The sequence below is a fragment of the Bacillus rossius genome, chromosome 14 (assembly GCF_032445375.1).
Source record: "Bacillus rossius redtenbacheri isolate Brsri chromosome 14, Brsri_v3, whole genome shotgun sequence".
NCBI lineage: Eukaryota > Metazoa > Arthropoda > Insecta > Phasmatodea > Bacillidae > Bacillus > Bacillus rossius.
This window is the reverse complement of record NC_086341.1, coordinates 1,451,442-1,476,034: the sequence shown is the minus strand read 5'-3', so window position 1 is coordinate 1,476,034 and position 24,593 is coordinate 1,451,442. Positions and strand designations below refer to the sequence as shown.

At 44.6% G+C, this 24,593-nt stretch overlaps 1 protein-coding gene across 2 annotated transcripts; it reads right to left on the bottom strand.

Moving 5' to 3' along the window:
* Positions 1 to 202: 202 nt before the first annotated feature.
* Positions 203 to 24,365, bottom strand: LOC134538956 (chitin deacetylase 1). 2 transcript variants are annotated; one of them, XM_063380580.1, is made up of 7 exons: positions 24,120 to 24,365; positions 11,545 to 11,686; positions 10,287 to 10,417; positions 5,323 to 5,472; positions 3,279 to 3,394; positions 1,843 to 2,649; positions 203 to 1,273 (listed from the first exon to the last, which is right to left on the bottom strand). In XM_063380580.1, exons 1-7 carry the CDS (start codon positions 24,229 to 24,231, stop codon positions 1,043 to 1,045), a joined length of 1,689 nt encoding a protein of 562 aa, XP_063236650.1. In that variant the 5' UTR covers positions 24,232 to 24,365; the 3' UTR covers positions 203 to 1,042. The 2 variants fall into 2 exon arrangements, with proteins under 2 accessions (XP_063236650.1, XP_063236651.1); XM_063380581.1 differs by lacking the exon at positions 10,287 to 10,417 and adding an exon at positions 9,740 to 9,852.
* Between the last annotated feature and the right edge of the window lie 228 nt (positions 24,366 to 24,593).

Genomic DNA, 24,593 nt, shown 5'->3' with positions numbered 1-24,593 from the left:
TTATCGCTGTTTAAAGCAAATTATTGTTTAAAATTCAAATTTCTTTGTTTATGCCATTGTTTAGTCAAAATATTGCATTGTGATACTGTAAATAACATATTTATATATATACATTTACTGCTATATAAGCCAATGTGTGTGTATATATGATTGTTTAAGAGGTGGTGTGTAAAGATTGCGTAAAAGAAACTAAAGAAACAAGTTTTATAAGAACACAGTTTATTACATTTCAACATAAAAATACAATAAAAACTTAATTTACGCCCTGGCTGCAGAGTGTCCAGCCCGTGTGGGCTTCTTCACTCCACCGCCACAGGAAGTCCACGCAAGCAACAGGTCCTTGCAGAAGGAACCTGGCAGATACTTGCGTTGTGAAGGCACGTCAGTACTTATCTTGCGCGGAGTTGCTTTTATAGAGTCCTTGCCGTCACAAGGGTGAAGTATGCACTCTTGCCGTACATTCTGGATGTCCGAACACCATTTTAGGGCCACTTGGAGCTAGATATTACTTTTTTTTTTAATTTGCAATTGGATGTATGCCGAAAGATCTTTAAACGCGAATGTTTTTTTTTTGTTGGAGAGTACTTAAAATAAAATTCTCTATCTACGTGATGTATTAAAAAATTAACAAGAATTTAAGTATGCACAGGAACTGAAGCGCCTCAGCCTTAAAGGATTTCACGCTTAACACAATGGACAGGTACTTGCGTTAGTTAAGTAGCCAGAATTTGTGTCAATATTTTGACAATTTGAGAGGAAGAGGGTGGATTTTTACTCGCGTGAGCCGATTAGTTCTTTTTTTTATAATGAATTCTAGGTTGCCCTTTCAGCTGTGTAGATGTTGGATATCCTCCCTAGTTTGAACATTACATTTTCACCACTCGGTACCAGCTTGTGTGTTGCCTCCGAGCGGCACCGTGTCACCTCGCGGGATGCTCGACCAGCAGGCTCTGTGGTGGAAGCCACGTGTGAGTGTGTTCTGTGGGCTCATGGCCGTGTGCGCTGGACAAGTGTCCCCTGGGGTCCCCGCTGGGGGGCGCGCCTACTTGACGGAGAAGCCGTCGCCGGTGGGGTCCAGGATCCAGGGGTAGTTGTTGGGGCACTCCATGCACGTGAAGAGTCGCAGGGTCTCCCCGGGCAGCTCCCTCGTCGTCAGGGGGCACGCGTTGGGCAGCGAGCAGTAGGGCTGGCCCTTGATGTCGCACTTCTCCTTCCACTCCTGGAAGTCCCTGAGCGCCGTCAGCTCGGCGGGGTTCTGCATCCACTGGATCACCTGCGAGGACACACACACACGCGTCACACCTCTGCATCCGGCGAGACACCTGGTTGCCGTCGCAAGATTCATTTAGCATGAAGGAAAACTGAATCCGTGCACACGACCGCACGTGCATTTTAGTCAACTTAACCCTCAGCGATCACGACCTCCGGTGTCTTTAGCTTTTTGATGAAAGACAAGGTATTTAATTCAGGTGGATTATGAAATATAAATGCCAACCTCCGTTGAAAAAACCCAGGAGTTATCTTCGCTTATTCTAATTCTAATACAAGGCCATCAGCGGCTGTGATCGCTAACACATCACACCATGTGGAGATGCTCGATGGTTATATTCTGAAATTCACGAGCACCGATTCGTTAACCAAGAGTTTTCGAGTTCACTATAAAACCTGAATGTCCTATCGCCTGAAGCCATGCAAAACCATGCTAAAATGTTACCTTAAAGTAAAAGGCTACGTAAAACTGTAAAAATTTCGACCGCATTTCCAGACGACTGTGTTTACGGCAAGTGTGATGATGTGTATGAATGCCATCGGGCTTGTACTGGGACCCCAGGTCTCGCTCACCTGCAGCATGGTGACGAAGTACACCTCGTTGCGGGCCAGCATCTCCTCGATGAACTTGATGAGCTCCTCCTTGAACTCCTTCTTGCTCTTGAGCCAGGACGCGTGGAAGTGCAGGCCCAGCGGCGCGCGGTTGCTGTTGAAGTGGCGGTTGAAGTTGTGGCGCAGCAGGCGCGCGAACTGCTCGCCGGTCTGGATGTTGGAGCACGAGTCCACCATGTGGCAGCCGGGCAGCGACTCGTCGAAGGTGGGGTCGTCGCGGCGGTCCAGCTCGTTCATCACCATCTCCCACACCGGGTGGCTGCGGCTGGGGCAGTTGTGCGCGTTGCCGTTGCAGCGGTGCGGCATGCGGAAGAACAGCGTGTAGGGCCAGATGGGCACGCGGCCCAGCGACGCGGTGATGGAGGCGTCGTACACGAAGAACTGGTCCGCCATCATCTCGAACTGCTTGTTGCCGCCCACGCGCAGGTATGGCGCGCGCATGCCGATGATGGAGCCGTCAGTGATGTTGGCGAAGCGCTCGATGATGAGCCTGCCGCCGGCCATCTCGGCCAGCCAGTCGTCGTACGAGCCCTGGCTCCAGTAGTTGGGGTCGTCCTTGTGCGTGAGCGAGAACACGCCGATCTCGTGTCCGCGCCGGTGCAGGTCCTGCACGGCCGAGTAGTTGGTGTACTTGTGCGACACGAAGAAGGTGCCGCGGATCTGGCAGCCGTTCGGGTTCTGGCGCACGCCGTTGAAGATCTCCTCGTACAGGTCGATGTTGTCCACGTTCACGGCGCCGTTGAAGGTCAGCGTCACCATCTGGGGCACCTGCGAGCAGAGACACCCGTCACACACGCGGTCCTCGGCTGCACCTAGAGGTCTGTCTCTGACGGCTGGTTTTATACAAATGGATCCAAAAATCCGGGAAACGGGTCTTGAGTACAATAAGTAATATGAGCCGAAGGTAAAATGTATGACACATGCATGTAAATAACAGGAGGGCATTTCATTGTCGCATCCATAACAATAACTGATTTATCACTTTGTTTTGCAAGACGAGGTACAGCAATAACGATATTTTTTTCGTACTCTTGATTATCACATCATTGTTCAGCAAGGCAGGCACTATTCCCACGAGTTGGAAAGATTCTTTACCCGCTTTGATGCAATAATAACCACAACGGATGTATTGCTAAAATCAAAACAGTTCTGGAATTAATTTCGTGATAGTCTGGATTTGAAATACTAGTCTGACATTGGCTTACAGTTAAGAAGGATGACTCTGGGCCATCGGTAGATCGTTAACAAAAGAAGTATCGTATAACAGGGAACCTAGTTGATAACTCTCGTAAATCAGCAGCCAGTAAAACTGTTGGAACTGGCTCGATCCTGGAGGTCACTGAACTGATGCCCCCGGCTCGCGCTCGGAGTCCAGAGGTCAGAGGTCGGGCGCTCACCTGGTTGACCTCGAGGCTCTTGGGGATGCGAGTGCCGTCAGCCGAGCAGAAGCAGTCGGGCAGCACGCACTGCGTGGGGTCGCAGTCGGGGGCCCTGTTGGGGTCCGTCTCCACAGCTGCAACACGCGCGCACTCCGTCACTGCACCTCCACACTGTGCCCTGTCAGCCCCACCATCGCACCCCGCACTCTGCAGTAGACAACATGCTGCATCTGGCTGTGACTTCCACGTGGCCTGCTCGGCAAGCAAGCGAACTCTGACTTAAAAAGACAATAAAATGAATAGTAAGAGATGGTCTTTGCTAACTCAAAAGTTATTAATGAGATACTTTTGAGTATTTTCTACAAAATCACTGAATCAAACGAACAAAAGTAAAATTTTGTGATATAAAATAATGGTCATTTGTAAAAAAAAATATTAAAGACTAAAACATTTGAATTAATGAAATTCTTGTCACGTTACATTAAGCAACGACCGCCAAGCCGCTTTTCTTTCATTTCACACGCGAGTTTAGCTTCAAAAGCAATTATGCAACCCGGTTGCGTGAACGGAGGTACATTCTCCAAGTCATGTTTTGTGTTGGGGGTGTTGATATTTTTTTCTGCTATAGAGCCTTCAGGCGTGCAATCAGTTGGTCGCCGGCAGAAATAATAATAAAAAAATGAATGAATAACTTTCACTGGCGCGACCAGAAATAAGCCCGAGCAGGAAGGACGACTTTGCGCAAGCACAGGTTGCACAACGGGGCGGTCGTGTGGACCAGGGAGGGGGGGGGGGGTGGGGTGGGCGGAGGGGGCAGGTGGCAGGAATGCGCTTTCTAGTGCAGCCACTGGAGCTACACCCCTTGCCCCCTCCCCACCCTCCGCCCATAGCTTCCCGACATCACCGCCGTGGTCCACAGCCGGTTTCTCCTCGAGGCGCGTGGCTGGCCTCATTAGCATGCTGCACGTACAGTCGAGCAACTTCGTGCACTTCTTTGTGTCATTAACTACCTCTTTTAAACAGTGTAAAAATTACAATGTATTGACGTGAATAAATACGTACTTATTAAAAGGTTTATGAAAAACCTGTATAATCATTAATAATTAATCATGTGTTGGAATATGTAAGCCCATATTATACAATGTTTCACTTTCAGCATTATATAAAAATGTGTCTAGCAACTAGTTAACAAATAATAAATTTTTAAAACCAACATATTATATATTTACTGCTAATAAACCTACTTATTGTCTTCCAATAGTTTCATATTTATCACACACTAAAAATATACAGCGGCCATAGAAAAATAATGAATTTCCTTTAATTTCGTACAGTTAAACAACTTCGTGCAGTAATATAGTATTTTCAAACTGATTTGTTAGTTATTATAAAATCACTATAAGTAAAAGCAATTGCTTGGAATATTGAAAAATACATACAGATTCAGTTTATCAACTTCTTACACTGATTCGTGTTCAATTAAACTGCCACACATTTACAAAGACACTGGTCACAGAAATAGTTTACCCATATTAAAAAATATGCAAACAAAAGTAATATTTCATTAAAAATATACCTAAAAGCCTACCTAGCTCAAATTTGAACTTATTAACTCGTAAATCAAATGCTACACGTTATATGAAGAGCACTCTTTATGTCGCAAGGGAAGTATTATTATAAATAGAGACAATGTACCTTTCAACTATGTCATGAATTTAATTTAAACCATTTTTTTCTAGCTGCCAATTAAAACATATTCAAACAATCTTTGTGATTTTATTAAAAGTGTCAACTTCATGAAACATTTTACTATGAACTGTTGTCATATGGGACATACATGTATATTAGAATGCTAACATGTAAGTTAAGTGCAAAGTAAATTTTGAAACTGAAATTACTATTTTACTTGAATATTTTGTATGAACTTTATCATTTGTAAAATTATAAAGAAACACACAATAAATTAAATAAATGAAAGCTGCGAATAGTCTCTTGCAGTTGTGATTGTTTGAGTGCAGAGGACGAGCATGGCATGGCAAGCAGCACTGGCGCTGATACTCACTGCAAGCATTCTCATCGGACTCGTCCTTGCAGTCGGGCTTGTCGTTGCAGAACAGCTCCTTCTCTATGCACTCGCCGTTGCCGCAGGACAGCTTGCCTTCGGGGCACACCGGCACGTCGGTTTTCAGGATGGGCAGCACCTTCCTCGGCTCTGCCGAACAACAACACAGAACGGTCAGCCTCCCCTGATTGGACGTGAACTGTGAGGGAGGAGCGTGAGAGGAGCGCGTCGGCCAATGGCGGCATGCGGCTTGGGAGGAGCGACTGCTGAGCCACGCCCCCACCGCGTCTAACTGGCCATAAAGGGCTAGGGAGGAGCAGAAGCTACTGTACCGGCCAATGGCGTCATGTGGTTTGGGAGGAGCGACTGCTGAGCCACGCCCCCACCGCGTCTAACTGGCCATAAAGGGCTAGGGAGGAGCGGAAGCTACTGTACCGGCCAATGGCGTCATGCGGCTTGGGAGGAGCGACTGCTAAGCCACGCCTCCACCGCATCTAACTGGCCATAAAGGGCTAGGGAGGAGCGGAAGCTACTGTACCGGCCAATGGCATCACGCAGCTTTGGAAACGCGACTAATGATGTGTAGCACTCTCTGACCGATAACACAACAAACCAATTTGCGCGGTAGGCTATAATCGAAATCCTCCCACCCTCACATCACCGAAAGTTGCGTTGTGGGACAGAAATCGTGGCCGCTCATGCAATTACACCGCTTGTTAGTTGCCATATTTGTGACCTTTCCTCGCTGACACGTGGCAGGAGGCACAAGCTGCGTGACGTCACAGGGCAGTGCATGCGAGTCTTCCCTGATCGAGTCATTTGCCTGGAGATCTTAGAAAATGTATGCTGCTATTCCTTCAGAAAATACTTTTCCAGAAGCGCCTCATGAAAATTGTATAGACTCTGCAGCCACCTACATTTCACAGTTAAATGATTTTGAGTGGGAGACTTATGCTAGGCTGTATTCTTTAGCTAGGCTCTAGTAATAAAAAAAACCCTTGCGAAATATCGTACCAAGAAAACTAAAAATCACTCAAATAACTTTATTTTTAGAACTATTAGGCCTATTGATATTTGATAAAAGGCATCAGGCTAGTTTTAATATTGGTTATTGTGCATTAATAATTAGAATGTAATTAATATAATGGGTGTATTAAAAAGTAATTTGGAGCCCTTGATGCATCGAATGTTTGGTCAAAATCTTTAGTTATACAAAATATATTTAAATTGCTTGTACTGAAAACTCAAGGCAATTAAATTAATTTTGTAATGCTCCAATGAAATTTTTTTACAAGTCATAGATGTTACATTTATAGAACTATTTGTTTTAAATATTCATCGTATTATCTAGAGTCACAGTTTGAAGAAAATTAAACTTACTAAAATTCAATTTAAAAAAAATATTCAATAGTAGTTTTAAGTGTTGCTTCTTGAATTAAGCCAATATTATTAACCTGAGAATAAAATGCATTATCATCTGGAAAAATATTTAACAATACATTTTGAATGGATTAATATATATATTTATAAATATATATATAAATATATAAATATTGCTTTTTAAAAGCATTCAAAAATACGTACTTTGAATCGTGTGTATACATTTTACAGAGGTTGTAACAAATATGGATAAAATAGGGGGACGGGACATAAAACATGTTTTCATTACATAAGTTACGATTTTTTCGATGATTTTAACTGATTACGTAACTGATACCCTGCAAAAATGTACCCAAGCTAGCTAATTCATTAATTTAGACACATAACTATGAAATAATCACTTACAACTTAACACAGAAAATTAATTTATGAGATGGCGGCTGCTGTGGAGTATGCACACACTGGGAATGTAACTGATTCATTTTAAATTCCTTGTAAACCGTTGGAAGCGAATCAGGGAAGTAATCAAAATTCTGTTAATTATTGTAGTAGACGAATTTTAATCTTATTCAATTTTAGACCTAACACACTTTTAAAATCTCACCAAAGTATATTTTGAAACAACTGCAATATTCAAGACCTATAGATTTTTTTAAATTATTCACAGTATATCCTTAACGTTTATTTTTTATTGACGTGATAACGTCTTATAAATCAATGAACGCCGGCTGCACGCACGAAAAAATGTCACTTTCCGCCTGAGCCGAGGGCGTGCAAGAACCTGCTAACCACCATGCGAGAAAATCTTCTATAATATCAAACAGGTTTAGGCGGGCTTTTGACTTATTGTTCGTGATTATATTTAAACAAATTATTTAAATTAAATTTGTATAAACTGTAAGTAATATTTGAAAATTAAAAAGTATGCAATTTTTCATCAAGGTTTTCTTATGACGTTATCACGTAAAATTATCTTCCGTAAACCGACTTTACAGAAACCCCCTTTTTTTGCCGGCAGGGTGGTGAATATTATGACTATTTCATATGCAGACCCCTAGCTAGTCGGACGTCTGTACTCGAAGCTGCGTGTTAAGCCCTGGAAGTGCCAAGGACAGATGGCCGGGGAGGGACACAGAACAGTGAAGCAGCGGAAGGTGACGTCACGGGCCACCAGTTAATCAGATTGGACATGGCAAGCAAACACACAAAACACAAGAGTGAAAGATCACACGGCGCGTTAGCACACAGAGAAGGAAGTGTTCGCGTTAATTCTGATGCAAGAGAAAGGTGGTACAGTAGAAAGAGAAAGAGCACTCCACAAACGGCACTGCACATTAATACTGGCATTATGAAATGAAACTTTTAGTTTTGAGGACTCAGCAGGAAGATTTATTCCATAGGCAACATGAAACACTGAGGAAACACACAGCAAATGAAACACTGAAGAAAAATTCGCAGTTATGTATTAATAAAATATTATGGTAAAGGATTAGTGGTCTGTTTAGAATTTTTGAATTCATCATTAAATAGAATGTTGTCTCTATTTTAATTAAATAGATTGAAAATCATAATTTAACCATTCTCCAAATTTTTCGCAATACATAACTGCAAAAATTCCAAACAATAAAGCAGACGATATTTGAGTTAGTAAGTTCGAGTAAAAATTATTACAAGCCTCAGGTTAAAACAATGAAAATTAATTACTACACTACTCACATGCGCTATAAGCCAATAGAGAGAGTGATTGGAAGCAAAAATGCAAAAATTTTAAAACTTGTTATGCTCTTAGATCTATACTGGGTTCAGTTAAAAGAATTTAATCTGAAGTTGGAATATTTTATTTCTTAAATGTAATTTTCCAGGAAGTTATCTTGCTAAGCTGCTACACATATTGGTCTCAAGCTCGAGTGAACACACTGGAAAGGTTAGCAGGAGAAGTAAGGGTAGTGTGAGCAGGGCTATGACAGTGAGTGAAGCCATGCAGAAGAAGCATAGGGAGTGGAGTACAGTACTGGCGGGAGCAGGAACGACCTGCAACAGCCGTAGTCTTGGTGCGCTACGTGGGTTTTGGCACTACTGTGGACCTGCCTGTGACACCCAGACCTCTGTACATGAGCTCGGCGTAGCAGCGGCTCGGCTACGGCCCGCGACCGACCACGAACAAACACAGACACCGGAGTTGTCATTCCCCGTGGGAAGGAGAGAATTTTAAACTGCCCCCTCACTGTTCTTCCGAATTTTCCAAGGGGTAAGCAAGCAACTAATACCGATCTACCTATATGCAAGCTGTTTCCCGTTCTTCTGTCTATTGGTCACACGTAAACATTCTGTGAGAATGTTTCGTCGTTTTCCTACAGCGCGGGGAATTGACAAGCTTGTGCCAAAATGAACTGAAGGGTACCCAACCCAAGACAAGTGATGCTGGAAACTGTTAAATAATGAAAACCACCATGGCCTCAGGTGTGAGATCCAAAAAAAATATGTGCAAGAAATCCACCCATTTATAGCAGTGACTAAATTGTGTGATTATAAAAATACCTTTTGTTTTACTAGCTCCTAACACACTTAGGATGTCATTTTACACCATCTCAACAAGAATTTTTTCTGTTCAAGGGAATATTTTATATTACAGTTATTTAGTCAAATTTTATTAATGGTATGATTTGTGGTTGTCCATCGCAATGCCTCTGCTGATCTCTCTGGCAATCCTGGGTTTTCCCTGAGTGGTTGAAAGATTGTGTGGGTATTTACTACACTGGCCATGGGTCACGACAACATCGTCTGTGTCACCAGATGTGAGCGAGCCAGGTGTCGCAGTGACGTGACATTAGACTCACGATCCAGCCACGTCGATCCCGACATCTCCCCGGTGCCTGTGTTCGTCGCAGGGACCGCGTCGAGCCTCGCCGCCCCACGGACACGAGCCTCTTGGCCACGCCCCCTGGGGGTGGGGCCCGCCCTGCCCCGCCCGACCTTCTACGGCCCGTCACCTTCGACCTCCCCCGAGCTCACCCCGCCAGGCCGGCGGACAACTTACTCTCCAGCCGGTCGCAGTTGCTCACTTTACCCTTCCAATCGCAAGTTTGCTTATCAACGTCGAAAGCCAGTCCGGACGGGCAAGTGATTTGCTTTATACCGGATTTTGTGCACCTGATGACAATGCAAGAAACAAAACACTTTAAAATTTAAGGAACATTGGATGCATCTTTTGTAGCACAACACAAGGGGAGCTGCCTTCAGGATGCCATTCGATAAGGAAGTTTCATTAAGGAGCGCATTAGTGGCTGGTACTATAAGAGGATTTCAGAAGTGCATGAAACAAGCCAAAAATGGTATTTTCCTTTAATTTGAAGACAATTATTAACATTTATGTTATTATCAATCTGTAGCACTGTCAGCACAAGTTTATTTAATACTACAGAATTGTCATTTCATGAATAATATGGTAATCAAAAGTTTAGTTTGAAATTTCCCTTGTCTACTGGGAGTTCCTGAATGCGCTAGTCTCACAGAAGAGCAGCTTCGTTGGCCAGTGGCATCCTGAGCAGGTCCCCCTGCCCTGCGCCACAGCAGTGACTACTTACTCTCAACCCTATCACAGTTTTTAACATTTGTCCTCCAGTCACATGTCTGGCGGTCAATATCAAAGGCTAAGCCGTTTGGGCACCGCACGGACGCCAGGCGGGTGATGCCATTCTCTCCGGCCTGGTCGCACCTGTGACAGAGCACTTCGTCAGGGACCTGACTCCTTCTGCTGACTCCCTGGCCAGACCTGGGACGGTTCCGCTCTTAGCCGGAGCTCGCGCTGTCTCTCACTGTCACGACACAACACACAGCAACTACTGTTCTTCTAACTAATCTTGGGCGAAGGCAGGTTACTACGAGTATACGCTCCATGTTGCAATTTCAATCCACTAACACACTTCATTGCAACCAATAATAACTACATTTTGGCTTCATGAAAGGAGTACGAATGGTCAAAAAACTATACAACAGTATTTCAGGGAGCTGGTTCGTGTCCAGCCTCGCATAATAAACATCATGTTAATGAGATGTACATTTTCTAGAGTGTCATGATTACTGATGTTGGAGGGTACTGAGCACGTGGTAATGCGACCAAAACGTTATAATATTGTTTGTCATAACTGTGGCTAGCTAAAAAGGAAACGATCGCCCGAGAATAAGTACTACGCGATGTCCGTGTTAAGGTGAGATCAAGCGTGTACTTTACAATAAGACACAGTCATACTATAGTAAACACTTGACACATGCAATACGCTAGACGAAATTTAGCTTAGTGATAAAAATATTGCTAGTTAACAGATTTGGAAAATCAGAAAGCCTAATACACTATCCCATAAAAAAATATGAACAAAATTTAATATAAATTTTTAATATTTCGGTAATACAATAGAGGTGATATTGATAATGAGTGCTTAAGTGGTTATTGTGCAGTTAATATCTCAGCCTAGTGATGTGAGAGCTGACAGATTTGAAAATGGTTCAGCACGACTAGAACGAGAGACACAAATTGGAAATTAAACTATATATTCAGGTACTATAGTGCAAGTGTATTATTATTTTGATTCACACTTGCTAATTTTAAATTTTATATATAAATTTTTTTTAAAAATTATGTTAGAAATTACAAAAAAAAATTCGTTTGTTGTAAAATAAAATAGACTAACAGTTTCAAACATTGTTTTCATTTCTTTTCTTAAAATACGTGTTTTCAGAAGCAGTTTTGCCTGTATTAAACAGTTGTGACTGTCACTGGGCAAGAAGGGTGGTTCCGCCCACAGCGGAGGCAGTCCCGGCCGGAGGCACGGGTCGACGCCTCACCTCACGACGTCCCTGCAGTCGCCCTCCGTGCTCAGCCGGAAGTACTCGTCCGGCGGCCGGTTCTCGCACAGCTCGTCCACCGACTGCTCCTCGTTGCCCTCCTCGTCGTCCTGGCGCTTGTGGCGCGCCGCCTCGGCCAGCGCTGCAACCACACGGCACCGCCCCCGCTGTACCCTGGCTGTCGGCGGGTTCATCCACCTGTCCGCGGCCCGGCACCAAGTGCGGCCTCACCTCCTCGCTACCTGCAGCGGTGTGTGTGGGCTCAACAGCCGCTTCAGTAACAGTGTGTCGCGAGTTCCGCCGGAGTTGGTCACAACCTTTTTCCTTTGCCTCAGATCGCGACATTTCAGCAGTCATCACCCGAGGGTATTTATTTATTCGGTTGTTTCATTTATCTTGTAGATTACGATCAAGAGAGCGGGGAAGGTGTTTGACAAGGAGCTGAGAGGTGAAACCTCAAACCCCTAGCCCCCCCCCCCCTTCCACCGGGGCAGACGGCTGGGCACGAACCCACGATCTCCCTAATGCAACAAGGACGCGCTACTCCATTACCAAACACGAGCGGGTTTTTGGATCTCGCCTTTCTTATCCTCAAGAGGCATCCGTTATGCCAACGAACAATTTATGTAATCTAGCCAGTAGTAATTGGACCTATTTCTCTGGAAATACTACTCAGTTATTATTACCTCGTGATTTGTTTATCTAATGAAGCTGTGGTTAAGCTATTGCAGCTTCATTCCGAGAGGCAATTTTTTCCACCTTAATGCAGGTCGGAGGCGTCGCGAGACGAGTTGAAGGTAAATTGCGATGGTAAGTGAGATTACGAGTCCACCCGGTTCGGGGAAACACTCGCCGCCTCTGGAATCGCTTTCCAGTCGGCGGAGGGGCAAACGACCTGTCGCGGCCCCCAGGACAAGGGGGGGGGGAGGGGGGAGGCGCTAAGCGACTGCTTTCCCTTCGCAGGCGCCAGAGACCGCCACGGGCGCCCGTGTGCACGCCTCCAGCAGCACAACGATACAAGAAGCAGCATTTGCCACAGTCTCGGACAACTGGGTTCTCGAACCTGTCACCGATAAAAAGATAGATACCTGTTGAAAACATCGTTAATTTTAATTGCGTGCTTTTGTATTCTGTGATTATTAAATAAACGTAATTTCCGTGCAGCAGTTCTGTTATAAAAAAAATAACCTCAACAGAAATGCTTTTCACACTTCAAATTTCGTGAATAGATTCCAAAGGTAGGTAAAAACATAGATTTTTAATATTTTTATTTCTATAGAGCGACATATATAGAGATATGTATATAGAGGAGAGAGATGTAAGGGGAGATATAGAAAATTCTCTTTATAGTGAGATAGAGTGATATAAAGATAGAGAGATGTAGACATATATGGATAGAGATATATAGAAATAGAGAGATTTATAGATATACCTAGAGATATATAGAGCGATAGAGAATTATAGAGAGACAGAGATGGTTTGTATATGTGCTTACCTACTTCAAACAAATTTTAAAAAGAAGATTGAGGCATTGCAACGTATGCCGGCCGTTAGCTGGTTTGGAACAAAAATAATCTGAACAGTGTTCCGCAGTTTCGGATGTAATTGCGTTGTTTGCGAGTAACGGGTCGCGGCCCCGCTGGGCGCTCATGCGAGTCTTCAAGATGCAGCTGGCGACCCGACAACTTGTCACCCGGTGACGTGACGTCACGGCCCCGCGCGGGACGTGACGCAACTCCCGTTGGCCGCCCACCCAGGGCGAGACACTCGCGCGCCTGGAGACTTCAACGCTTGCTCAAGACACGAACCTCGGGTCAGAGCCTTGCGCTGCAGAAACATCTACCAGAAACTACAGAAAAAAATGATCGGTTTCTATTAACTTTTAATGTTTTTGATATCCCTACTTGTTTTACTACCAATTTGATAAAAATCAAAATTTATCAGAGTATAGAGAGTTGTCGCTTAGTTTACTCGGGTGACATGTTCGTGAGATGCACTGGTTGTTCCTAGCTTGCCTGAAGTGCGGAAAAGAAGAAATAATAAATTGGGTGTGCCAATGAACGTAAACCTTTGCACTATGGTTGTATCAGTCACACTTAACGCCTTATAGAACGTACAATTTCGTCTGAAAAATATTTTAAAGCTACGTGGCGACACAGATAAATTCTGACCAACTGCTAACACGTTAATTGGTTTCGTAAATTTATAGACTTTTAATATGCAAGTTATGCAACATAATGTTTATAGAAAATAAAACATTGTTAAAACTAAGTAATCATATATACACACACATATATATATATATATATATATATATATATATATATATATTATATTATATAGGATATAATATAATATATATATAATATAATATAATATATATATATATATATAATATAATATATATATATATATATATATATATATATATATATTATATTATATAGGATTTACACAAACAAATTTTAAATAGTCATCAGTGAAAATTATAACAGTTGGTAGCACCGGAATGTGGCCCGGGCCTCAGAAGGAAGAGGCCTCCTGGGGGAGCGCCTGACCTCCGGTGACCCGCTTGCGTCACGGCTCTGCATCTGCGCAGAGCCGCCTGCGCACTCGTCACGAGCATGCTCTCGCCCTCTCCTCCACGCTTTCCCGTGTAGGAAGGGCATTCTTCGCTAGACCATTCTTAACACGTGACACAGAGACACGAGCTAACACTTTACACAGAGCGCGAAACAGCTGCTGAAAACCACTTGAAAAAATCGCACCGCTTAGCATTTAGACTGAACAGACGAGCTCTATGTGAGATAACCAAAGACTGAACGAATCACTGTGCAAGGGGTTGATTGTCTGATGATGGCCACTGCGATGTCAACCAAAACGTCGGTGAGCTCTTCGGCTTTGACGCAGCTAAAACCCACAAGACAAACATCCCTGACAGTCTGTGGTGTTTATTTATCACTGTACAGCCAGTCTCATATAAAGTCTTATCGAAACTAAGAGGGAGCACAGTGGAAATGATTTTAGAGCAAGTGATCACAGATTAGTGTAAACCAGAGATTTAATACATCAAAAATGGTTTGGATAAAAAAAGAAAATAATACAAGGAAACGCATTCTTGTAATATGTAAAATAATTTAGATCTGCAGCCATACAAGAAATTTGTTGATGATATTTCGACATAAGTAGCAATTAATCTTTTGGAAAAGACACATTCATTACAAATTAGTAGAAAATGAAAATATGCAGATATAAAACAGTCAACTTTTTATATGTAAAAAACAATAGTAGTGAAGATAAAACCGCAACGTAATATATTAAGGGTCGTAGATAGATTTTTAACATTATTACACAGCCTGTGATGGTAAAGAAAAAATAAATAATACAACAGCAAAAAGTAGACGCGCAGTTTCATTAACGGTTATTTCTTCATGAAAATATAAAGTTTACTTAAGATGTTTCAGAAGAGAATATGTAGAGTGAAAGATTATTGAGGAGAACCCGAACAGAAGAATGTCAATTATAGTTCGGTTGCAACGACCATGCTCAAACGAGAATAAAGTAGTCGTGTGGTTGGAGGATGAAAGTTTCGAGAAAGAAACAGCGATGACGTAACCGCGAGCCAAGGTGACATTGCGGGGAGGCTGTTGCGCGTGACTAGCCAGTCCGGTCTGCGGGCGGTCGCGAGGCGGGTTGCATACCCCTGGCGCGGCAGGGGCCGGGGGCCAGGCGCATTGCATACCCCTGGCGCGGCAGGGGCCGGGGGCCAGGCGGGTTGCATACCCCGGTCGCGCGCAGACGCGAGGCGAACAGGGAACCCAACCCGTTGTCTAAATACCAAGGGTGAACATTTCAACACGCTGGTCTTAGCAACAGTCGAGACGAGGTTATTTTATAATGAGTGTTAACCATCGTGCATTTATCGTCGACAATTTGCGACGTAATCAATTTCCTATTATAATGGACCGTTAAAAAATTAAACACCTTTTTCTTTGCATATTCGTTGTGTAACCATCACTGCTACTTTCTCTTTATCCTGCATTACGAGTGATATTCGTAAAGTAAGCTCCGTTTGGTCATTAAAAACATTAACTCGCGAGAAAACGGTTTAATTTACAGTTTTTTCTTTACTACGGACCTACTTTACGTTTTCACATAATCGCCATTCAGTTCCAAGCACTTTACGCAACGTTGCACCAGTTTCTTTATCCTATCTGCTCTGAACCAATTTACAATCGTAATTTTTGCTCTAATTTTTTACCCACGTTTCATTAAATCAACTAAATTTACGCCCTTTTTTTTTGTCCCAAATAACAAAAACAAACGGTAATCATTATTTTCCGACTCGAGTACAAAGATTTCTTAATGTTTATATATGTTTATTTTATTAATTGTACCGGTGAGAGAGAAAAACAGAATTCAAAACAGAATTGAGTAACAAAATAAAAAGTGGCAAACTCTGAATTTGAATTGCTGAGAATAAAAGAATGACATGTAATCGTTTTACTTGAATAAAATTGTTCGGATAATACTTAAGTATGTTCATTAAAATGTGTGTATATTTCTGTTAGCTCCTTCTACTCGCAGTTCACAGGCGTGTCACGTGACGGCCTGCTGTTACCTGGAGGCTCCAGCAGGCAACACTCGCGGAGCAAGTCCGGAGAGATAGCGGCTAGAAGAGTAGGAGAACTAGCGGCTAGGAGACTCGGAGAGATAGGGACTAGCAGACTGTGGAAAGAGCTAGCGGCTAGCAGACGGTGGAAAGAGCTAGCGGCCAGCAGACGGTGGAAAGAGCTAGCGGCTAGCAGACGGTGGAAAGAGCTAGCGGCTAGCAGACGGTGGAAAGAGCTAGCGGCCAGCAGACTGTGGAAAGAGCTAGCGGCCAGCAGACTCGGCGACGCCAAGGCCACACACTTTCACCTGAGCCCCGCTAGCCGCGGCGAGAGCTGCCAGCAGCCCCGTGCCTGCACGTGGCAGTCAGCTCTCGCGCAGACAGATGTCCTCTGTGCTGTCACAAGAGATTACTCTGGAAACCACATGCCGAGAAATAGTTTATTTTAAACAAGAACCATATTGGAACTTTGTACAACACATGGCTATGCTTATTTCTGCATACACGAAACACGTTTTTTCTTACGAAAATTGTTGCATGATATTATACTCTGTGTTTCATTAAAGCGTATATTTTTAACCATGGAAAATTTAACATAATATTCAATAACGGGGCTTTATTTTGTTTTATTATTCTCATTAATGTGCACAGTTATTCTGGAAACTGTTTGCAATTAACTTTAACTACTGGAAGTACTGTAACAACGTAAAGCATAAACTCCCGGGCAAGAATCCGAACCCAGTATGTTGTAATGATTCAGCTGTTCTCACATAAATGTACAAATACAAATATCTGTAATTTTACTTGAATATTTCTGTTTCATTTACCAAAAAAAAATACAGTACAGGAGAATACGCTGTAATATCATATTTGTATAACTTATTTACAAATAAACCTAGTCCAAACAAAAACTATCTTTTTTTGTAGAGAAATGTAATTCTTAAGCCTTCGGTTTACACATAAACAGGACTGGCTGAAGCTTTTGTAAAATTGTTGTGCCAATATCTGGAACGGTTTTTTAGGCTATAAATAGTTTCTGTTTGCAAATATGGACTTTTGGCCTTTCAAGAAAAGCAAAGAAACGATTCATTAATGGTAACATTAATACAATTAAAAATGTTCCGCCCAACGTTTCTGCATGCCTTTTGGCATCCATGCCCATGAAGCTACAAGACAGCTTGCCCAAACTTTGGGCATGCCACCGTAGCATCGACCACGAGCCAATAAGCTGTTAGTGATTTAAAAAAAATATTATTTTCAAACCACGTCCGTTGCATCTGAAAGAGGAACTTCGAGACACGTGTGGTTATTAGAAGTTGTGTCTCTCCGACAGTTGAAAAAACAACCATATATATTATCCTCTTTTGTATTTTTAAATTACCCAATTATAATACTAAATAATCTCATTTCTATCGCACAAAATAAATGTCGTGTACCATTTCTATTAATTAAAAGTTTGAATTGACTGTGTTTAAGTTTTACCATAAAAGTGCATGCGGGCTTGTAGTGCTATGTTGAAGGTCTACAGGGAAAAAAATATGTTATTTCGATTCATTGAACAAAGTTGTGTTGCATTAACTTAAAAGATCGTATCTGGCTTTCCAGCTAGCTTCACTCGCTGCTCTCAGCTGCCACGCTCCATTTAGGTAAGAAAGTTTTCCGCCAAACTCCACAACAGTGAAGAAGATTTGTGGCACACCCTATAACAATCTCACCACAAAGTGTTTCTTCGGGATCCTTACAACGAAAAAAAAAACAGCAGCCAGACTGAAGAACACCTAAACTATAAAGAGTATGTGACAAGATATATTTCTAAACCTAAGAGTTATGAGAAAGCCTAAATGCGGCAATCTGTTCAAGAGCGCTTTAAAGCATCACTATAAGTAGGTATGTCACCCAGGAGCCCACAGCTAACATTGACTGAAGTGAGCTACTTAGCTGCGCACAATCTAAATATTAAATTTTTAAAACTACTGGAAACCATTTAGAATTTCACTGTAAAACTGTTAGAACTGATACATGCAGATTAAAAATGGAGCAGTTTTAATTTTTTTTAATAAAATTTCCCAGTTTTAGAGTATTTTCAACAGTTTAATATTTAAATAGCATCAACTAATCTGCCTCATTTTTACAGTACAGTCATGGAGTCTGGTCACGCGTTTTTATGTCTAAGATTTCAACGGTAAATGCGGTTGATAGAGGATAGTAGCCAATCCGTTTTGGTCTATGCACTGCGTCAGATAACAAATGTACATTTTAAAATTTAAACAAAAGTATGTTTATTGAAATACCACTTTTGAAAATGAGTTAAAGTGACTTTGTTAGCATCACATGATTTCGAAAGTTCCGATAGTAAATAACCAGCGAATGAGGGAAGTATGAGCAAAAGAAGAAACAAAAAAAAAAGCCTACTTCATCTCCAGCCTGTGTGTGGGAGCCAATTAGCTGCTTCAGAGTCGGAATCTCTCCTCCTCATCAAAAGTTAATTACGCCGCGAGTCTGCGCTGATTCCCCGGGTCGGCTGAGACTTATTGTTCCTCCGTCACGCCCTGGAACACGCTGGTCGTGTTTTCTCCCTCCGTCACTTCGCGACTGTAATTGCGGTGTTGGCGGTCGAAACTAGGTCTTCCTCGCGCCCCACCAGCCTACATCAGGGCGCAGGGCATAACTGCCGCGGCCTGGATCCGTCAGCAGAACCTCGCCTCTGTTCTCCGGTCATGACCCAACTCCACATGGACGCTTGTGGCCTCCAAGGGGCTAACGTTCTCCAGGTATCACACAGTACCTACTCTCGTTAGCTAGAAACACCCAGGTGTACATTCAGGACAATGGGGTACTTTCACAGGGCTAGCTTCGGGAAGGTGACCTTTGACCTCAGCGCTGTGTGACGCAGCGCGAGGAAGGAGTCAGCTAGGCGGGCGCCGACGACTCCGTGCATGCCCCAAGGAAGTTAAGACTGAAGAGGCCGCTGGAACTCAGCGTGTTTGTTGTTTGTTGTGTTTGTTCGTTTGTTGTTTAGTGTTTCGCTTCACATCTGGATAGCAACTTTGTACTCATTAAAATGGGTCTTGGGATCGAAACACACGACACACGAACGCCTCGTAATAAATCGTGACCCAGTCAGCTATGATACGCGTATTTAACAGTGTAATATGCCATATAGATGAATTATACACTGCTGCGTGCTCATATTTATAAGACATGTACGATCATAATTTAAAAAAAAAACGATAGTGGTTTACTCTCCACTGACTCCTCCCTGCAATAGCGGGACCACGCTGTTGGGGGTGGGGGGGACTCTTCCCCGAGGAGGGGAGGAAAGGGGGGGTGCCCCGGGGGCGGAGCCTGGAGGTTCCACGCAAGTGACATTACCAAGAAGAGAGTGCGAGTAGAGTGGTTGGCCTCGATGGTTGTTATTGTGCCGAGGTTTGACATGCCCCCTTTGGGAACTCCGTGGCACAGTCAACTAATAAAAACATTCGCACCTATTCTGTGTCGTAACTCGGCCCATAGTGCACTTAAAACATATTTCAATTTTCCGATAAGCATTTATTTTTACCCAAGAAAAATTAAAATACGCAACTACTCATTACTTTATGCTGTCAGTGGCCTAAGACAGACATTGTTTAAAGTAGAGATTTGTAGAGTTGTAGTCGAATAGGTATGTAGAATGAACATAAAGTAAGCTACTACCACAGTTGCGAAGCTATACCTACCCTCTTACAGGGGCTAAGCCCGTAGATAAACGATGTGATTCACCCTCTGTGGACTCATGCGGTTACGAGCGCTGTGTCGCCATTGGGCGGGGCGAGGTTGCCAGGGGGAGGAGCTGGTTGGGCGGGGCCTGGCAGGTCGTGCAAGTGTCGTGTTCGGGGAAGTGTCCACCACCAAGCCTCGCAGATATGCGGTTAGGCTAAAGATACTACTGGGAGGAGTCCCTGTGGCACCGGAGCCAGTCACGAGCGCTGGGCGGGGCGAGGTCGCCAGGGGGAGGTGCCCGGTGGGCGGGGCCTGGCAGATCGTGCAAGTGTCGTGTTCGGGGAAGTGTCCACCACCAAGCCTCGCAGATATGCGGCTGTGGCTAGAGATACTACTGGGAGGAGTCCCTGTGGTACCGGAGCCAGTCACGAGCGCTGGGCGGGGCGAGGTTGCCAGGGGGAGGAGCTGGTTGGGCGGGGCCTGGCAGGTCGTGCAAGTGTCGTGTTCGGGGAAGTGTCCACCACCAAGCCTCGCAGATATGCGGCTGTGGCTAGAGATACTACTGGGAGGAGTCCCTGTGGTACCGGAGCCAGTCACGAGCGCTGGGCGGGGCGAGGTTGCCAGGGGGAGGAGCTGGTTGGGCGGGGCCTGGCAGGTCGTGCAAGTGTCGTGTTCGGGGAAGTGTCCACCACCAAGCCTCGCAGATATGCGGTTAGGCTAAAGATACTACTGGGAGGAGTCCCTGTGGCACCGGAGCCAGTCACGAGCGCTGGGCGGGGCGAGGTCGCCAGGGGGAGGAGCTGGTTGGGCGGGGCCTGGCAGGTCGTGCAAGTGTCGTGTTCGGGGAAGTGTCCACCACCAAGCCTCGCAGATATGCGGCTGTGGCTAGAGATACTACTGGGAGGAGTCCCTGTGGTACCGGAGCCAGTCACGAGCGCTGGGCGGGGCGAGGTTGCCAGGGGGAGGAGCTGGTTGGGCGGGGCCTGGCAGGTCGTGCAAGTGTCGTGTTCGGGGAAGTGTCCACCACCAAGCCTCGCAGATATGCGGTTAGGCTAAAGATACTACTGGGAGGAGTCCCTGTGGCACCGGAGCCAGTCACGAGCGCTGGGCGGGGCGAGGTCGCCAGGGGGAGGTGCCCGGTGGGCGGGGCCTGGCAGATCGTGCAAGTGTCGTGTTCGGGGAAGTGTCCACCACCAAGCCTCGCAGATATGCGGCTGTGGCTAGAGATACTACTGGGAGGAGTCCCTGTGGCACCGGAGCCAGTCACGAGCGCTGGGCGGGGCGAGGTCGCCAGGGGGAGGTGCCCGGTGGGCGGGGCCTGGCAGATCGTGCAAGTGTCGTGTTCGGGGAAGTGTCCACCACCAAGCCTCGCAGATATGCGGTTAGGCTAAAGATACTACTGGGAGGAGTCCCTGTGGCACCGGAGCCAGTCACGAGCGCTGGGCGGGGCGAGGTCGCCAGGGGGAGGTGCCCGGTGGGCGGGGCCTGGCAGATCGTGCAAGTGTCGTGTTCGGGGAAGTGTCCACCACCAAGCCTCGCAGATATGCGGCTGTGGCTAAAGATACTACTGGGAGGAGTCCCTGTGGCACCGGAGCCAGTCACGAGCGCTGGGCGGGGCGAGGTCGCCAGGGGGAGGAGCCCGGTGGGCGGGGCCTGGCGTGTCGTGCAAGTGTCGTGTTCGGGGAAGTGTCGGACTCGGCCCAAGGCTGTGCGGCTAGGAGACCGTGTCACGACCCAGCCTGTCCTCGAGGCCTTGGCGCGGCCCTCTGTGGTGGAGGGGGGGGGAGAGCCAGCCAGTCGCGCAAACAAAGGGGAGGTCGGGGAAGTGGGAACGGTGAACATCTAAAAGGAGAGGCGGGGAAGGGAGAGCATGCTGTTGACCTCGATGACTGATTTCTCTCGAGTCTCCCTGGTTCCCGTGCTTGCCGGTTGCGCGGCGGAGGGAAGAAGAGAGAGAGAGAGAGAGAGAGAGAGAGAACGTGTGAGAGTTGTCTCCCACCGTTCCAAGGTGAGCGCGTCGACAGATCGTCCACCGCGTCGCCAGATGGCTCCTTCAGGACACCACGCGGTATCCTCGCACAATCCTTGCAGGGTTACTTTATTAAAGAAGCCTCTATTCCTTATCCTACTATGTCATGTGATTGTTTAAATTTATCTTTATCGTACAATAAAAACGATCGTTTTACAAGTCTATGTTTACACAGAAAAAATATACCAAATGTAGTTCAGAACTACTTATTTTCAAGTGGTTCTATTAAGCTATTATATTACAATATTAGTGACTATTATTCAATATTGTTATCATGAGGGGTAGCCTACTGTTATGTAACTTTTAATCCGTAACGGTTCTTTATAAGTGTTATGTAAGGTTATTTTTGTTTTTAACTGCGTTAATTGTGGTTGTGTCGCGAATAATCACTTTTTTACTGCTGCGTATTAGAATTGGTGGTTTAGTAGCCACGGAATTGTATTATTGAGCGCCATGAGAAAGTGAATGATTCTAAGTGTGCTAAGTATCAAAATGATTAAATTTATGTCAAAAATTTTGTGGGAAAAATATCCTAATCATGTTCGCAGGCTTTCACGGCCATTGTCTGAAGTAGCTTGGCTTCTGGGTTGTAGCCGTGTCCTTGGCAAATAATTCACCAACGTTTCGGTCGACATTGCAGTCGCCATCATCAGGGAGCTGCTGGTAACTGCTCCCTTATAATGGCGACTGCAAGGTCAACCGAAACGTTGGTGAATTATTTGCCAAGGACACGTCTACAACCCAGAAGCCAAGCCGCTTCAAAAATATATTATGTTTTATCACTAGCCCAGCATATATTTTTGTTTTTACTAGTAAGGTGATTTGTCAAAAATATAAAAAGTAAGTGTTAGGTAAATTACTACTCGAAACGGAAGGATGAACTGTAGATTCAACAAATGCTACTAAGTTTTTTTCTGTAGTAGTCATGACGCCATAGTTGTTGTGGTACGTAAAAGTATTTGTGTGGATCAAAATATCACTAGATCAGTTTGTTAAAATTATTAACTATTTCTCCTTCAAACATGCATCACAGTAGAGAAATATTTGTTCATGTGTTTTATTAAAAATAAAATAAAATTCTGTGGAGTTAAATTATTACCATAAGAGAGTTTTAAGCTATGTAAAAATACCGAAGTCACAAAACTATCAGACCTATACATATGTGTTTATTGAATCAAATTTCTTGTTTTCAAATATTAATGTCATAATAGTCGAAATTATTTTGTTACAACAAAAAGTAAAATGCGTAAATATTTTGAAGGTGCGCTGTTTCCTAATTTGTTATGATTTAATTGATTTTAAAACAAGGGTATACATTATTGAATATGTAGGTTGTAACCAAATATGTTAAGTTGTTAGTAGCTTATGTTTAGACACTCCCACGTCTCGCAACAAAGAATATTTTCACTAAACACAGCGTAGCAAGAATATATTTGTTGAAATAAAACTAGGAATGCATCTTAATTCATAAAACATATCTCAGATGTCTCAGAGTCGAATAAATAAAAAGCCATCTAGACTTATCCAGCAGACAGAGTCGATTAGCAGACGGAATCGGCCCGAAAAAGCACAGAACTGTGAAGTCAATATTGTGGGTCATTGACCCCACGAATTTCATTACCGCAAGAGACCACGTTTTACGGAAAAAAAATATATATACACCATGGTCAGGGCCGTTTATTTTTAGCGAAAAAATTTCCAGACCAGCGGTCAGTATTTTGTGATTGGCTGGGTTTATTTCAGGCGCATGTTTACCGTTAGTGCACCAATCACAGCTGTCCAGTGAGGAAGTAAACGCGTCCTGAACAGCCCGGCCAAATAGGGCGATGGTTTATCTTGCAGGAGGCCGCGATTAAATACACGCCACTAGCCATGGTTAGAGACCTGAAAAATTCGCGGGTTCATTTCGTGTTTTGCTAAAATTCAAAAATGATTATACCTTAGTGCTGCTTCTGCAATTGGTTTACTGTTAATCTGGAGGACTGAGGGCCAATTAGAGACCCTCACTCGTAGAAGTGTCGAATCACAGACCACCCAGTCGAGACGACTCACAAGTCAGCAGCCAATGGAACAGTTGTCATTTTCCCGAGTGTCTAGAGGATGTTGGAGTCCATCCTGAAGGTCGTTGAACCCGCGAATCTTTCCGGTCTCTAGCCATGGTGATGATGTCTGCGGGATGTTAGGTGTCGTTAAGGGCGAAGAAGCGGCGTGGAGCCACGTGGAGCTCGTACTCACCTAGCCCCAACGCCAGCAGCAGCAGCCACGTGGTCGTGCGGCCCGCCATGCTGGACCAAGTGAAAGGAGCGCCGGGCGTCCCGCTGGTTATATACCTCGGCGCGAGGCGCATGCGCAGAGCGAGGCTCCCCTCTCTCCCACCCTGTCCGCTGCCAGCAGCACTTTCACCCGCGGGACGTGCGGCCGTCGACGCACTGTCTCCCGGCGCCGCCGCGCGCCGCGCTTATATCGCCGGCGCGCAGGCCTGCCACCCTGGCCGGCACCGGCCAGTTGTAAACAGTCGAGAAAGTAAGAAAGTGAAGAAAGTAAGCGAAGACGCTCCACGGCAGGTCCTGCGCTCAGAGAGCGCCTCCAACTTTGTCTCGATGGTTCCTACTAGAATAATCAAACATTTTTAGAAATCTCATTGGTAGATACCGGAAAAATTCGCGATTTCAAAGACCTATAGGTAGAGACCTGAAAAATTCGCGGATT